Consider the following 16,443-nt stretch of genomic DNA (forward strand, 5'->3'; position numbering starts at 1 on the left):
TCAGTTTCATTTTACTCACGTCAAAGTTTTTATAATGACGAAGGAATTGACATAACTTTTGTGACTGGTGTTCTGCCTCTCCCTGCTGAAGATGAGGGACAATTATGCCTCACCACATTACCACAAAAATCTAATTAGACTAGATTCCTGGAGAGAAACGCTGCAGCAGCTTGGGTCCGTTTATAATTGCGAATTAGTTGTGTCGTTGACTTGAAAAAGTTTTTACAGTCTCTATGCTATCTTGCACTTTCTCTTTTCTTAATAAGCAGTGGTGGTACCCCGTTATGGGGCTGGTCAATAAATAGTTGCGGGGCCACTGAGCGCTTTACTTACAAGGAGACGGTCCGAGCAGGAAGGTCCACGGGCGTCTCCGTCAGCTCCAGGCCGCTGCAGTCCACTGAATCCCCGCTGCAGGTACAGTTCTGGGCACAGGGCAGGTCTGAGCCCAGTCCACAAGTACCGAACAGTCCGACCGTCAGGATTAAATAAAAAACACACGCACAAACACATCCAAATCGTCCCAGGGAAGCCGCCATTTTGTATCCAGCTTTAATAGCGCGGCCGCCGAGCTCTCTCCTCGCAACCCCACGAACCGGGATATTAATGAAGCTTCGTTGGGGCTGAATGGCGTTTACAGCACATTAAATGATCTCCTCCAGCTTCCACTGGCCAATACACGACATAGCTCAGGAAATGAAACCTTTTCCATCCCAGTCAGTGTAGGACACAAGTTCCCAGTCCAACTTTCTCCTCCGCTCCCCGACGCAGGCTAAAAAAAAAGTCAGAGGTGGTTCACAGCGGGCAGCTTTAATGTCGCCTCACTTCAATTCCACTTGGAAAGAGTTCGTTCATACAAATGTTAGAAGTCTACTCTCTCCACAGCTCGGGGTGCCATGTTTGGGAACACGCACCAGCGGGAGAGGACACCGGGCAGCGCTGAAACTGTGGATCCGCGGAGCAGCAGCGGAACTGTTGTAAGAAACTTCACTGAAGCTGGAGCCCGGTGGAAGAACCGCGGTGCCGTGGTGTCCACCATGAAGTGGAGCCGGTCGTTAATAAGTGAAGTCCCTCGGGAGCCGTGCCGAAACCTCCCGAGTCCCTGAAGCCGAGCGCTGCTTCCAGTCCAAATCTGCGCTGCGCTCCTCCGCTGCCGCCGCCGCCGCAGTAAATCCAAGTTTGAGATAAGAGAGGGAGTCCGCCAGCCGCTTATCAGGTGCGATGTGTGGCCGCCAAATCCCGACGATCCGGTTAATAGTAGAGCCCAGTCCGCCTCCTTCTGTCCGTGCACCTCCACCATGAGTTTCTCCCTGTCTACGGTTACTTTTCCTTTCTCCTGCTCGATCCTCCGGAGTCCCACGTTGGATGCACAACAGCGATCCCAGTGAGCCCTCCCCCCCGGCTCGCAGCGATTGGCCAGTGGGATTTGACGGGCGGATCAAGCTCCGCTCCCATTGGTCGTGGCGGGCCGCCGGCGCCTCGCGGAGTCGGGGAGCCCTTTGAGCGGCTGTCACTCAGCGGTTTGTGTCCCCGCCCCCGTTTCCCACCCCGGGGTGTGAAACCGCACCCCTCCCCCCCTCCTCCTCCCGCCCCCCTCACTCTCACTGCTTCTTAAAGAGACCGTCACCCAGATCAGGCGCTGTAATCGCATTATAACAAGCCATAATAACATAATTAGTTTGTGCCGCCGCAACAGTTCCGTGTAAAGTGTTTGTCTTCAAATGTGTAAAAAAAGAAACAAGTCAGAGAGGAGGGTGTGTGTCATGTTTTTCTCCTGATTTTACACAAGGGATTTGCAAAGCAACTAGTGTTTGTTTATAGCCCAGATATCCTGATAGATAGATAGATAGATAGATAGATAGATATTGACAATACAATATTTTAAGTATTAGGTGATTGAAAGACACAAGTAACTGAGGCAGAGTATTGAACCCAAGTGATATGAAGTGGCCTTAAAGTGCTATAATCTGAGAGTGTGATTTATCGAGAAAATGTGAAGAGACGGTGAGGTGCATGGAGAAATAACTGCAACTGAATCAAACTGCGTTGGGTGTGTGTGCCTAAACTCATTTCTAAATGTACTGCACAGTCCGACAAAACTGGATGCGTGTGTTCAGTTGACAATGTGAATTTTCTTGTGCACTGTTTGTTTGTTTTGAGTGTGCAGCTGCAGCAGTGGAAAGCAGCATAGGCTGCATTTACTGAAATATGGTACTTAACTCCGTTCTTCTTCTAAGGCCTGACTGGTAGCATTGTGCTGTTCAATGCACTTGCTACAGCTACTTGCTTTGCAAATAAAGTTGCAAATAACAGTTTTTAATGTCATTAATTATGTGAATTTTATAGTAGCAAAAATAGTAATAGGAGTATATGTGTAGTAGTATATAGAAGCGTACTTCATAGTTATTTATAGTTATTTGCTTTCTAAGGTTTTTAACCTAAGTGCCTATGAGTGTTATATATAGCAAAATTATTATTATTATCAACACTGGGCCCATTGTAATACAATAATAAGCAACACATTCTACTCTTTAGCTGGAGTGGCGAAAAAAGTATTAAGATCGTTAAATTAAGTTAAAGCAACAAAATCACAAACGTGCATCAAAATATACTTAAAAGTACCAAAAGCAAAAGTTATCATTATGTCAAATGGTCCATTTCACAATAATACATATTAAGGGATTGTAACTATTGATGCATTCATGTGTAATCATCACTAATGCTGTGGCTGGGAAAGGTGAGGCTCACATCACTTACTTTACATTGTCTACTTCCACATTGTTTGATCTATAACCAATAAATAATGATTCATTAGTTAATTAAAACTGTTAAAATGTTGCTTATAAGTTATTATACATGAATAACACTTTTCATTTTTAATACTTACATTTTACTAGTATAGTTTAATTTTGGTTAAATTTTGACTGCAAATGTTACTTGTTTTTTGGTATATTTAAATAGGATTGATGTAATTTTATGTAAGGAGCTGAACACCTCCTCCACCACTGGAGTATCCGAGCATCTTGCGTTCCTGATTGGGTGCTAACAAGGTGTGTATACTTTTCTGTGCAGGCACACCCATGTACATGTGTGTTTTATGCATCTGCTTGTTCCTTTCACCATCTCAGTATATGCCACGTAATGGCAACATGATAGCACAAAAGTCCTCCCAAAGGCTGAAGTCAAGCTTAGACGTTTTCTTAAAAAATACACATCTACAGTAAATCAGTGGTCTTGTCAGCCTCATGGCCGCATGAACACTTTTTTTCTCATCACATTTTTTATTTTTCCTCCCACTGACGGATGGTATTGATCTTTGTCAGAGCCATTGTGATCACTTCACACTGGGAGAAGTCCCCAGATTTCATTGCAATTAATCACAGTAGGCGAGGAGACAGATATTCACACCTGTAGCACTGCAGGCAGTTCAGTGGCACGGTTCCCTGTTCCTTTTTCAGTTAGGTCTCACATTGCATCATGCATGTGTGAGTGAGCACAGTAGCCTACAGGTGAGGCCTCCGACTCTTGGTAGCAAAGGAAGAAAAATATCTGAGCAATGAGACGCTGTTAAAACATGAATTCACTGGTGATGGAAAAAAAGAGCAATGGAGGACGACTAATTTCTAGGGCTCGTCCGGAAATCGTAATACTCGGAGAGTTGGAGCTTGTTTGTAAAACGCCTTTGGAAAGAATACATGATTAATGGATCCCAAGATTAAAAAAGTAATTTTAGACTCTGAAATGTGAATTTAATGATAAATTGTTCATTGATATGAGTACCTTTGAAAAGTAGAGAAAGTATATTATGGCAACTTATAATAGCGCAATAATTGAAATTATGCATTGAGTTTTAATTAATCAAGACAAGAACTAAACATTTTCGAGTGTGTCTTTCAGAACTAAGATCGACCATCTACCCACTTTGCATCTATGAATAATAGAATTACTGAATTCAAAAGTTTTTTTCACAAGATTTTGATGATCAGACTGATTTGCACTTACATTTTCTTTATTTCAGGTCTGTCGCAGTATTTCAGGCGTTCTGTGCACATTTTGGTCCCAAGTGTCAGGATGCAGACAATTTCAGCCATCCCAAGTATGCTCAACCCTGCATTTTGATTCCATTCCTTCAACAGTTGGGACATGTGGACCAGGTATTTTGGGGGGGTCTATTTCGAGGGGACTGTTGACACGTCTTTTAATGTGATTTATTTGCTGGATGACCCGCTCAGGATGACTTGGCACACAAATAACTTTACTAATACGCGCGCTAAGCTCAGGTTCAAGGGTCCTTCGCGAGAAATGTTTGTGCATTAATATAAAAGTTTGGGACTTGTTGTATTTGTAAATCCAGCCTGATAAAGGTCAACCAATTTCTACATGATGAATTAAATATCTTATTTCTTCTCACTGATAAAGCACATGCTGCAATGTTCTGCATTACACAGTAACTCACATTTTTCATGTGTTGTGTTTTCGCTGCAAAAACAAATTTTTAGGGGACTTAATTCATATTATATCTTAATGAGCATGGATATTTTGCTCATGTGTGCACTGTACTCATTTTATACGGTATTTGTCATAGGTTAATGGCAGCGAACATGTGCGCCCCTTTTTTACACCCACGAGTGTCTTTCCCTGGCCTCAGACATTTCACATGGCACCAGCCTGAGGTGATATTTCTCTCCGGGTATTGATTGATTTATTGCATGATCTGAGAAACAGAGGGCCCGACAAAGAATTCACACTGTAAGGAAAGCATTAGCAGCTTTTGCTACCATAACTGCCCGGCTTATTCCGTGTGCTGCTGTGTGAAGTTGTGACTGATGAGAAGAGTGCATGTCATAAGCGTGCATTGTAAAGAAGATAATGGCTGCACCAGATGAGCCCTTGTCTCTTTTTGCTGCATTTTGTTTTTAAACCAACCATATTAGTGTTTACACATCTGGATTAGAATGAAGGTGTCAGTGCGGACTAAAGATTTTGAGGCTGGTATAAGAGAAGAGAAAGCAGTAGCTCTTTAGGTGCGTCTGATGAGTCAACTACATATTGTTCGCATTTCACTTTTTCTGATGCTGGAGGGGTAACGTGAGGGTGGTGGTGGTGAGACGGGGGATGACTGTGTAAGGCCTGGAGCAATTCATCACGCTCGTCTTGCTGGAATCTTCAAAGATAACAAACCATCTGCTGCAGCTATTCATCAACTATAAAATGGAGAGGCGTGAAACCCGGCCAACTCATCATACTCTTACTGCGTGGCTAACGGGTGTTGCAGGGAGCACGGAGATGCCTGGCTAATAGGAAGCAGAAAGAGCATGGTCATTTCTGTCGATAGCAGGCTGACTGCTAAGTGGCGTGATGCGTGGCCGACAAGGGGGAGAACATGAGTGAAGCGGGGGAAGAGAAAAGCCAGACAGATGTAGAGAAAAGGAAAAATGTAAAGGGACAAAACGCAGAGTGATGAGACTCATGGGGAACTGACCAAATCTCTTATCCAACACAATCTGAACTAAAGGCTCTGTTTTACCTCTCCTGTTTGGCTGCAACACAAAAGTCACTGATTACTTGATTAGCAGTTCATTACCATTAATAACTTAAACTACATATGTATATAGGTCACTTGATTTTTTTGTAGGGGCTGTATGTGAGAGCACAAATTTCAAAGTCAGAGGCTTTTGACATTATCCCAAACTTTTCCTGCCAGCCCCCTATAGAGCTCAACAGTGTAGTTCTGCAGGTAAAATTCCCATTGATTTTCTGAATATAGATCTTCATTACTGGCCATAATATTGTAACCATCCAAGGTAGACTTATCACAAGCTAAGAGATTGTGAAACAATGTTATTTGCTCCTGTAGTAGCCACAAGTTCATAATATCAATTGAGCTGGAAAAGGGAAAGGAAAAGGAAAGGGTGTTTTATTCGCAATGTCAATGAGAAGTACTAAACTACCCACAATTCTCAGCTGTAATAGTGTCATCTGGGATTGTTGGAGCTTGCTGTAACCATGGAAATGTTAACTACAACCGCAGAAATAAAGTCGGCTGTCGATTTGGAGAGACAAAGAGATTCAAGAACTTTTGTTTATAATAGGAGGTTGGTGTTGATGTGCTCCAAACAAAACACTTCCCACATTAAATTGAAGTGTTGTCGTTGACCGCAATCAGTCCAGTGAGCTGCTTCTACATCTGCTTCTTCTTCTATTGTTTAAAGCTTTCTCAACTTCCTGCAGATGTTCCAAAACTCCGATTGATCCCAAAAAGAGTTTTCAAGCTTCAAATGAACTGAACCATGGTTCCCAGACCATCGCTTTTGGTTTGGACTGAAATGAAAGGTCTGAATGTCCGGACCTAACAAGGTAGGTGTGAAAGCGCTCTAAAAAGAAAAAACTAAGAAGTAGATGTTGTCTAAAACCGTTGTAAATACATTGTTATTGTATTACACTACTACCCTATAGTATATTTTTTACAAATCCAAGAATTGGTCAAATAAATGAATTGTTGTTGTGACCAATTAGACCAGCCATATGAAGGACTTCTGTTTCAACCAGGTCATGAACTAAACAACTGTTAAAAGAAGCTTATCTGAATAAAGGAGACTCAACTGTGGTTTGGCTGTTTGTCTTCAACACAACCACATGGTGTGCAGGTGTCTAAACAACACAGCTCTGGCTATTCTTCTCCCTGTAATATTTTCTTTATCTATATTGAAAGTGTGTGCTAACATTTACATTTCTCATCACTGTTTGTCTAATGAGGAGAGTGAATCAGCCTGTGCCGTGCCAAGTTCCTGTCAGTAGGTAAGGCTCGCGGCTCGGCATCCCAACGGCAAGCGTTGAGAGACAAACCATACCAGCTCCCCAACCTGTTCCATCATGAGGTGGGCGTGGCCTGGAGGTGCTCGCCCAGTCTGTTTTGCTTACACTTCAAGCTGCAAGTGTCAGCCACGATGAAGGTATGCATTGTTGAATGTAGGGGCAAAATGGAAGTTTGTTTCCATGTCCTTTCAGCAGGTGTTTACTTGTGTCCACATTGCTCACATCCTCACCCTGCGAAGACCAAAATCAAAGCCGTGCCTTGTTGGTTTACTGCTTCTTTTGACAGGCAGTGTGGGGAAGGGCCACTCTCTTGTGGATTTGGCTATGGTTGTTTTAATAGGCCTTGTCAGTTGAATATTTCATAAAAGAAGCAATGGCCTGGAACAGTTTTTGTTCGGTGCAAGGAGAGGAATGTGCTCGTTTCACTCTTTGAAAGGTGACTTCTGTGTTGCACGGCTGCGGCAGCCAAACAGCTTCATGTCTGCCAGCACTCTTTGTTTTTGTGTTTTTAGTGTGAGTGCATTTGCACCAAGAAGCGATCCCATTCTCTCTTTTCTCTATACAGTGGTTTAAACATAGCTTTTGTCATGTCATGGAATATACTGTAATTATCACTGTTGGAATTGTTAAGCTCTGTGCCCTTTCTGCATATTTCACTACAAAAACCTAGATTTGAAATTGCAGTACGACACAGTATTAGGGCCATATTGAAGAAAAGAAAATTCTTGAGATTTTGAGAATAATGTTGTTATATAAAGTAGTAACGAGGATGAAAAGTTGTAGTGTTATGACAATGTGGTTGTACTTTAATGAAGACAAATGATATAATATTACTTCAGGAGTTGGACAACATAGGCAGCTGGACTTGCTTCTGTTTCTTGAAGACGTTTCACCTCCTGAAGATTCCATGACAGGGATGTCTGAGAAGCGTCACAGATATTTGATAATATTACAAGAATAAAGTTTCAATTTTCACAGAAAAAATAGATGAAGTATTACGACAATGAAGACAAAAATATTATTAGGAATAAGCAGCGAGGAGAACCCATTATTTCCACTCTTTCTGGATCCAAAATCTCATTGTTTCTTGAGAAACTACGAAACCCCAGATGTGACTAACAACAGCCTTACAGTCGACCACGACCAGACATTTCCTCCACAAAAGAGGCAACATCCTCCAAGTCTGTGTTCTTTCTTAAGAATAGACTAAGTTTCCTGCACAATCTTTTCAAAGTCATACATATGATAATGTGGTACTGATGTGTGAAAAGATTGTGTTATTTGTGAAACTTTTACTAAAGTATAACTTAACAAGATGCTCCCGATTCCTCATTTTAATCCTGATCTTCTGATATTCCCCCTGTCAAATAACAATTAGGCTAAAATTATGACTTCATTCTTGTTTTATTAAGACTAAAATTACAACTATTTTTCTAGTACAATTATGACTCCTCTTGAAATCTCTGAATTTCTTTCCCTTTAATTGGCCCTAATACGCCGTAAGAAAAGCCATTTTCTTATCTGGTGTTTCATATTGAACTTTACTATATTTAAACCAATGCAGAATAAAATTGGCAGATCTGCCTTTGATCTGTCACATTTCACGGTTGGTTACATATTGCCCCGGCGTGCAGATATCTACTGAGTGGTCTAATTAGCCAGCTAAATCAGTATGGTCCGCCAGTCTAAATTCAATTAGGCCTTCAAACACACTCAATGGCACCACAGGCCATAGGTGGAAAATTCAATTTATTTGAAGTAACTGGATACCCATTTACTGCACGGCTGACCATATGGCCTCTCCCTTGGTGTGCGATGTGTATGTTTATGAGCAATTCATTCAGCATCATTACATTATCTTGAGTGTATCATTAACTGTGGGGAAATGGCAATTAGATGGTATGTTAACTGATGCCAAAGAGAGAGAGAGACACACACACACACACACACACACACACACACACACACACACACACACACACACACACAGACACACACACACACACACACACAAACACACACACACACACACACAAATTACAGTGATTCCATAAAAAAACGCAGTTAACTGCATTTGCACTTGTGCATTTTAATAAAACATATAATTGCCAAGTTCTCCATCTGAAAACTTTAAAGCAGGTGTACACAGACGCACTTAAAAAGCAAAACCACCAAGTTGGCTAATGAACAGAAGACTGACATTCCATCAGTGAGGAGAATGAACCCATATCAATCAAACCTTTTCTCTTTACACAAACCTGCTTCGCTCTCCACTCACAACACCGCGGAGGCCAACTCATTAGCAGAGGCTTTGGGAAGGCTTGCATGGCTATGCAGAGTACAAAGAGAGAAAAGGGTGATCCCTCCTTTTTCTCTGCACTCCCTCGTTCCTGACAAAGTAGGGCCCCGGTGAATAGCGGAGGCAAAATAGCGGAGCTGAATGGAGCTGGAGGAGTGGGGCTCACTCATGCAGAGAACTCCCAGCCCCTCTATACCTGCCCTGGTGAAAAGAGTGGCCAGCTGCTGCTGCTGAGCCTTTTTCCCTGGCTTCAATAGAGACCCTGTGAAAGGAGCCTGGACAGGGTGGCTGAATACGGGGAGAGAGAGTGAGGAATGGAAGTCAGGGAAGGAAGGAAGGAAGAAAGAAAAAGCGAGGAGGGCTGAGTGTGTGCGTGTATTTGTGTGTGTGTGGGGGGTAATTGGGAGTAGAGAGGGTACAGAGTTTGCATAAGTCCGTCATTATGCCCCTGCAGTGCACAGAGCTCTTGGGGTTGGTCTGTGACAGAGAGGAAGAGCAGTTTAGTTTAATCAATCATAATGGAAATTAGCATGTTATAATGAAGCGGTTGGAGAAGTCCATTATTTGGGCAGTTCAAAGGGGAGATTGACTTTGGAGCGGGGATCTGCGGATGCCGGCCAAATCAAGCTTGGCAGAGCCTCTGCTGAAGCTCAAAGAGAAAATAAGTATTTTAAAGAGCTTTCAAATGCATGAGTGGTACAGTACAAACGATATTCACGCAGCAGCTCCCCTGGTTCGTTCTCATAAGGACATTTGGACATTTCTGTGGGTATATCCTGGTTATAGTAACTATTTTTGCTTTAATTTTAGAGCTCAATGTTCTTCACGCCATCTCTGTCTCATTTCTCCTCCATTTTCCCTCTATCCTATATGAATCTGTGTCTTTGTCATTACAGTTTCTGCTTTTACTGTTGCACGGCCGTAGCCACAGCTGCTGAGCTCATGTCAGCTTGTTTTCCTCCCCCGAGCACTTCTCATTCCTTCTTCTCTACCTCCCTCATCAATATCTGCCTCCCTCCCTCCCTCCCTCTTTTCGGCCAGGCCGCTGCTTCATCACCTTCCGTTGACTGTACCTCCTCTTTTTTTAGTGCCAGTTTCCTCACTCCTTTCTTCACTCCTTCCCCCGTGCCTGCCCCCAGGGCGCTGCTGCTGCTAATAGGATAATGGCTGCCATGTTATGCACACTTAAGACCCACAGAGCAGTGCTCAGGGCTGTGTGTAGGTGTATGTGTGTGTGTGCCTTCCTGCTCCATCGGGCTGACGGGGAACGCAGGACGTGTTTAAAAGCATTTGCAGGGATTGCACAGGGGTGCGGGGGGTGAATTTCTACATCTCCTTTAAAAGTCTAATTTAACAAACTGACACACGTAGGATTCCACAAGCGATTAAACATCGTAACCACAGTTACGAAGTTTTCACCATTCTCTTCTCAGGCTTTATTAGAAGCCCAGTTAAGAGCGTTTAATCCCTCAGCCATTTACCATGGCTCCTCAGCCCTGGGGCTGTGTGCTGTAACTCATACTCTGTAATTAGGAGCTTGTTAATTTCTTGTCAACTGTATATACATTCTGAATAGAGTTTATTTAAACGTTTAGATAATGTTATCAACAGCTTTTTATGAAAATGTATCCAGAGGTTGGCTTTTAATTTGTGGAACTGGTTGGTCGGAGTCTTAAAAGCTAAGTAAGAGGTTGGAGGATAAATTGCGGACACTTTTATAGACTGTATATCATAGGAATTTAACAGTGAAGCAGGTGAGATAGAGCCTGATTTACAGTGTATTGAAAATATATTACATTTAGCTGCATCTGTTTATTCGGAAACATGCAGACAATAATGTTTCCTGAGTTTTTGGCCAGATTCGGCAGTTGCTGTTTAAACTGCACAGCAGATGTTCTCTGCTCCTGGTGCATGTCCAAGTCCTCTGCAGCCCAGCAGACATCCTGCCACACATCTGAGCTCTGATGCTGGCAAGTTCTCCCTGAAACAATGTCTGAGTCTACCACTATGGCAGGCGTCTATAAGAGACCCGGGGAATGAGTGAAAAGGAAAAGGTAAAGTGAGATTTCCCTCTGCTAATGTTTTCTCCCCCGTAAAGGAGCAAACACTGGAGATAAAGTGGAGCAAAGGCAAAGCCAGAAACTGTCAGGTCTGTGCATCCAGCTGGAAAAGTTCTCGATCGATGCTCATAACATTTGAGCATGAACCTCTACTTTATTCTTTGGAGCTGGAAGAATGCTGGTCTCACAGTGAGAGCTTCACATGTAGAGCCAAAATACTAATATGTGAATGCACACACTTTTTTATTGACATGTGCATTAAAGAACGTGGTCTCTGTCTTACACACACACACTCAAGCACCGTTATAGCTCCATGGCTTCAGAGGACTTCACATTGGCTTATTGGTTTATTTCCTCGGGACTCTCTTAGTAAGACAGTCTCGAGGAATAAGCCACTAAGTCAACCCTAACCTAAACCTGAACCTAACTTTAACCTAACCTTAAATCATGTCTTCACCTTAAAATGTAATGATTATGTTATAGGGACTTGATTTTTGTCTCCATAAGGAAAACAAGTCCCTAAAATGCAACTATATGTAAACAGGTTTAGGTCCACACAACATGAGTAATACCACACACACACACACACACACAAACACACACAATTAAATTCAGGGATAGGAAACATCATTAGGGTGAAACATAAAACTATCATCATCTTAAAGTAAAAAATAGGAATCAACCATATGGTGTAAATAGACATTCCTCTGCACCTTGACAAATTTGAAATGCTGCTCAAAACAAGTTTGCAAAATCAAATTTTCCACGCCATGAAATGTGATAATTGAACATCTAGCATTACACACACTCACTCTTGACAATTTCTTCCATATGCCAGACTGCAAAACTCAGTCCTCAGAACACCCATGAATAAGACGTTTCTCAGTGATTTTGTGTTGCTCAATATGTTCTGTAACTATGAATAAGCAGCAGATGTCTGGAAGAGGCGAGGCATTAAATTCAAGTTCAGAATGAGATTTTGACATCTGAGACCCATATTGTGAGCATCACTGTATTTCACTGCTGAAGTCATTCAACAGGTTGCATTTATTCCCCATTAGCTCATTACAGCTTCTGACGGGAATGAATTGTCATTCACACTCGTCTGGATCTTTTCCATCTCGACTTAACTCCTGCAGATCAGTTTAACCTCTTGCACTGCAGACATGACGTGGTGATTAGTTTTGAGGTGCTGCTGCTACTTGTCAAGCCTGGCTGATGTTCCCATTCCTGTCGCACACACACACACGCGCGCACGCACACACACACACACACACACACACACACACACACACACACACACACACACACACACCCTCCTGTGATGAATTTGTTATGCTTATTTAGCGTTGGCACCTCAGGCTGTCCGAGTGTGACGAGGCAGATGCAGCACAGTTCAGCTCTCACAACCTTTCTCTGTCTCTGTATATCCTGCTCTCCTGTATGCACAGCCTGAAAGCAGAGGCCTAAAATACACTATAATATCACAAACAACTTTATTTTAATAATCAAATTGTGGAAAAATTATTAAACATTTTTTTAAAATCCATTACAGTAGAACAAACACTCGGCACCCCTGTATTTTATTCTTATAAAACAGCATTCCTGTGATAGTAAGAGCATATTTTGAGCATGCCGGCCTCTGCTGGATACTTCATCTCGTGCAGGGGGGAAGTCAAACGTTGTGTCCTAAGAATAATCTCATTTCTTGACACCTGTGAGGAGCCTCCAAGTCAAACACGGCGAGGCTGATTAAAACATGACCATAACAGGAAATTTGCAGTGGAAATCAAATCGGGGTGTGGGTGAGACGGGGAGTGCTGAAGTGTGGCAGTCATCGAGGGGAGAAGACTAATTGTCTTGGATTAAAACACACTCATCTCAGATTTCCTACTGGACTGGTCTGGACCAGGACCTGTCATATTTATTCTGCATGAATTAGATGGAGTTCTAATTCATTAATCAAGACGTACAGTTATTTGTGAACTCATTATTTCGTTTAAACATATTTATTCCACAGTGAGTGTGCAGTTTGTTTACTTTTGCTGTCTGTCAGGTTTCTATGGACATGCATGCTTGCCATATTGTGTTTCTCTACACGCCCTGCGCATTATGTGTGTGCATATGTCAACATGCATGAATGCATACATGCAGGCATGTGAGCCAACATTTGGTCTGAGTGTTACTGACCCATATGCAGGTGTGAATGTGGGTGTGCGTGCCTGCAGACATGCACAGTCTGCCGCAGTAATGACACCAATGTTTCCTGCATGATTTCTCCCCATCTCTCTCCATTATTGACCCTTTCATCTTCCTCCCCTCTCCTCTTTCCTCTCCTCTCTTTCTGACTGTAGTTCGGACAGGAAATTCCTGCCTGATTGGACAGATTAACGAAGCATCTTCAAGCTGCTGAAGAAATGTGTGAAGATGTGAGAAGGTAAGGGGACAAACTCCCCCGCTGTGCTGCCAATGTATGTCCTCTGCAAAAAAAAATGCTTCAGGTTTCTCCTTGTGCCTGTCGGGTAATAAAATCGTTAAGGCCCTTTCACATAGAATGCACGAGCGGCACCGCTACCCTCTGACACCCAGTCTTTTCAATGGCGAGTGCACGGATGGTTTTTCATTGCACTGAGCAAAGCGCAAGCACAGTGCAACTTCAGCATTGTTGAACTTTCACCATGACGCACTTTTATGAACACTTCTGCGTCCAATAGAAATCAAACATCCAGCAAGGTATGGTATGTGCAATAGAGGAAAAGCTGATATTGTGCAATAGTTTACAAAAACAAGACAAGAAGAATTCATGGAAATTCATCCTATCTCAATTGAGATTTTTCCCTTTAAAACACAAATGTTAACCTGATGGGGTCACTAGAGGGAAAGTCAAAGGATCACCATCATGTCATTTGGATTCATCCTCTGGGGACTATGAGGCTCTGCACAAAATTCGAGAGCAATCCACCCAGTTGTACAGTGCAAATGAGACCAGGGAACCTTACTGGTATGGCTGAAAATGTCTTACACTCATCAGGTGCTTTTGGTTTTATTCCCTCAAGTATTGAGATAAACTGTACGTACACGATTACTGTCATCAACCCTTCAACGCTGGATTAAAATTACAGTATATGTCAAAGGTAATTGGTCAATTAAGACACAGACAAAGTTGTTTAACCTGCAAATTTATGGAAATGATTACCCTCTCATACTTTACAGTGCCACTTTGTCATCATAACTCTACAGAGTTTAATGAACACTGCATCTGGTGACAGTTATATGGGCTTCTGCTCTGCCACATGGGAGTCAGTGTGTCTCTGACAAGCTTACGTCCCCAATGTAATTCCTCTTTACAAGATTATCAATCAGACTGTGGTCAGGCTCAGCAGACTGTGCGTCATGATTTGTTCCGCAAAGTTAAGCACATATTTCACCCAATTTGACCAAACACTTATTCTATCTGCTTTCAGTTTGCATTACAAGGTTTTAATCTGGCGGAACTCGTGCCAGAAACAGTGGACGAGATTCTACTGGAACTGAACTGACTTGAGAAAATGTAAGTAACTGTTTTTCATTCTTTCCCAAACACATTTTACAGCCAGCTTAACCTTGTCGAGACATCTCTGAAGTCTCCGTATCATATGACATAAACAGCAGATGTATCGAATGTGCAAACTCAGCCGCTCAGTTCCTGCCTTTTCAAACAATTAGAACCAAACAGAAGATTAATAATGTATTGGAATGTGGAAACGCTACGCAGCATTTGTCATAGCAGAAACATTTGATCTGCACCTGGGATAAGCTGCTTACACAACCTTCACACCTGCATGCCCCGGACTTGTTTGGCGTCTGTGCGTGTGCGTGCGGGACAAGTTGAGAAAGTAGGAGGAAGAGAAAAAAGCACGTCAGAAAAACAAGAAAGAGAGAAGGAGGGAAACATGTTTAGGGGAAACAGACATTAAAAGAGATGAATCTAAGACAAACAAAAGCAGAGTAACGTATCGACACAGGTGGCTGAGGCTCCAGCCGGCCATTTTCCCCCTCGCTCTCTCTGGGAGAAGCTGTAAAGTTTCTGTTGAAGTGTGTGCAGGATGTTTTCTGGGGCCTCTGCTCCTCACGCAGTCTGGGACCGTCGTTTTTATTTTCCCTCTGCACAGTTGCTTTTTCAATCAGCCCAACAACCTTCTCCTACATGTCAGTGGCCTGGTTCCAATCAACCTGCAAAGCATTAAGTCCTGCCTGAACGCTCTTGTCTCTCTTGTCTGGTTTACAATTTCAGAACCAGGCAGACTGTTGTGGTAACAAAGAACAACAAGTCCATCCTTCAACCGGTTTTCATTCGTGTTCGCTCCACATGGAAAATTGCAACTATATCTTTCTCCTTCTAGGTGTGACTTTCTCTAACAATCGTTTCGTGCGTGCTATCCGTTCTCTGAGCTGCTGCTGCACGCTTGATGTCACGCGCTTATGACTGGTGAGAAAAATTGTGGCTCTGAAGTAGTTTCTGTGCTTCGAGAACACTGACGCTCATTCACGAGGCTCAGCTGCCGAGCGATGCACAGACAGATGGGAAATAAGCCGGCATTACTTACTATTGCTCATTTATCTTTAAACGGCTGCATTTAAACATAATTATCTCTATCGCAGAGGCCATCAGGACGGGACGACACAGGACATCTGTGTGTGTGTGTATGTGTGAGTGTTCACTTGCACATTTGCTGTTGAGCCTGTTGACTGCCCGAAAATTGAGATAATGATGTTCCATATATTTTTCTTGGTGTGTAATTGCTGTATTTCTCTCTCTTTGTCTTTCATTCTCTCTCTCGCTCTCTCTCTCTCTCTCTCTCTCTCTCTCTCTCTCTCTCTCTCTCTCTCTCTCTCTCTCTCACACACACACACACACACACACACAACAGATGTTTTCACGTGCACCGCCTTGTTTTTACAGCTTTAAAATAGTCATGGCCCCTTCTGATAATTCATCTAATGCGCTGTCGTGTTCAGCTCCGGACCCTAACTTCATGCTTGTTAGCAGACCGCTCCGCTGTCTGAAAAACAGGCTGTGCATTAAGAAGCCTGTAAGATGTCTATTCTTCTACACATGCAGCTGGTGGAAGAATTATTCTGACCCTTTAGTAGCAATTGTACAATACTATCATTAAAATACAAATAGTTTGTTATATATGATTACTGCAGCTTTAATAATCATTAGATATCTTCAATGATGCATTGACATGAAAGCTGCTATTATTGAAGTTAATTTTTAAATGAATTTAA

The 16,443-nt window shown here is 42.6% G+C and overlaps 1 protein-coding gene across 1 annotated transcript in view; it reads right to left on the reverse strand.

Moving 5' to 3' along the window:
• The window catches only part of lrig1 (leucine-rich repeats and immunoglobulin-like domains 1), a 37,473-nt gene extending 36,101 nt beyond the window's left edge, over positions 1–1,372 (reverse strand). The window contains exon 1 of the mRNA XM_035152802.2: positions 334–1,372. Coding sequence (XP_035008693.2) covers positions 334–536 — 203 coding nt within the window. The 5' untranslated portion in view covers positions 537–1,372. The remainder of the gene's footprint in view (positions 1–333) is intronic.
• Positions 1,373–16,443: the final 15,071 nt, after the last annotated feature.

This window comes from Hippoglossus stenolepis, chromosome 3 (assembly GCF_022539355.2).
Source record: "Hippoglossus stenolepis isolate QCI-W04-F060 chromosome 3, HSTE1.2, whole genome shotgun sequence".
Taxonomy (NCBI): Eukaryota; Metazoa; Chordata; class Actinopteri; order Pleuronectiformes; family Pleuronectidae; genus Hippoglossus; species Hippoglossus stenolepis.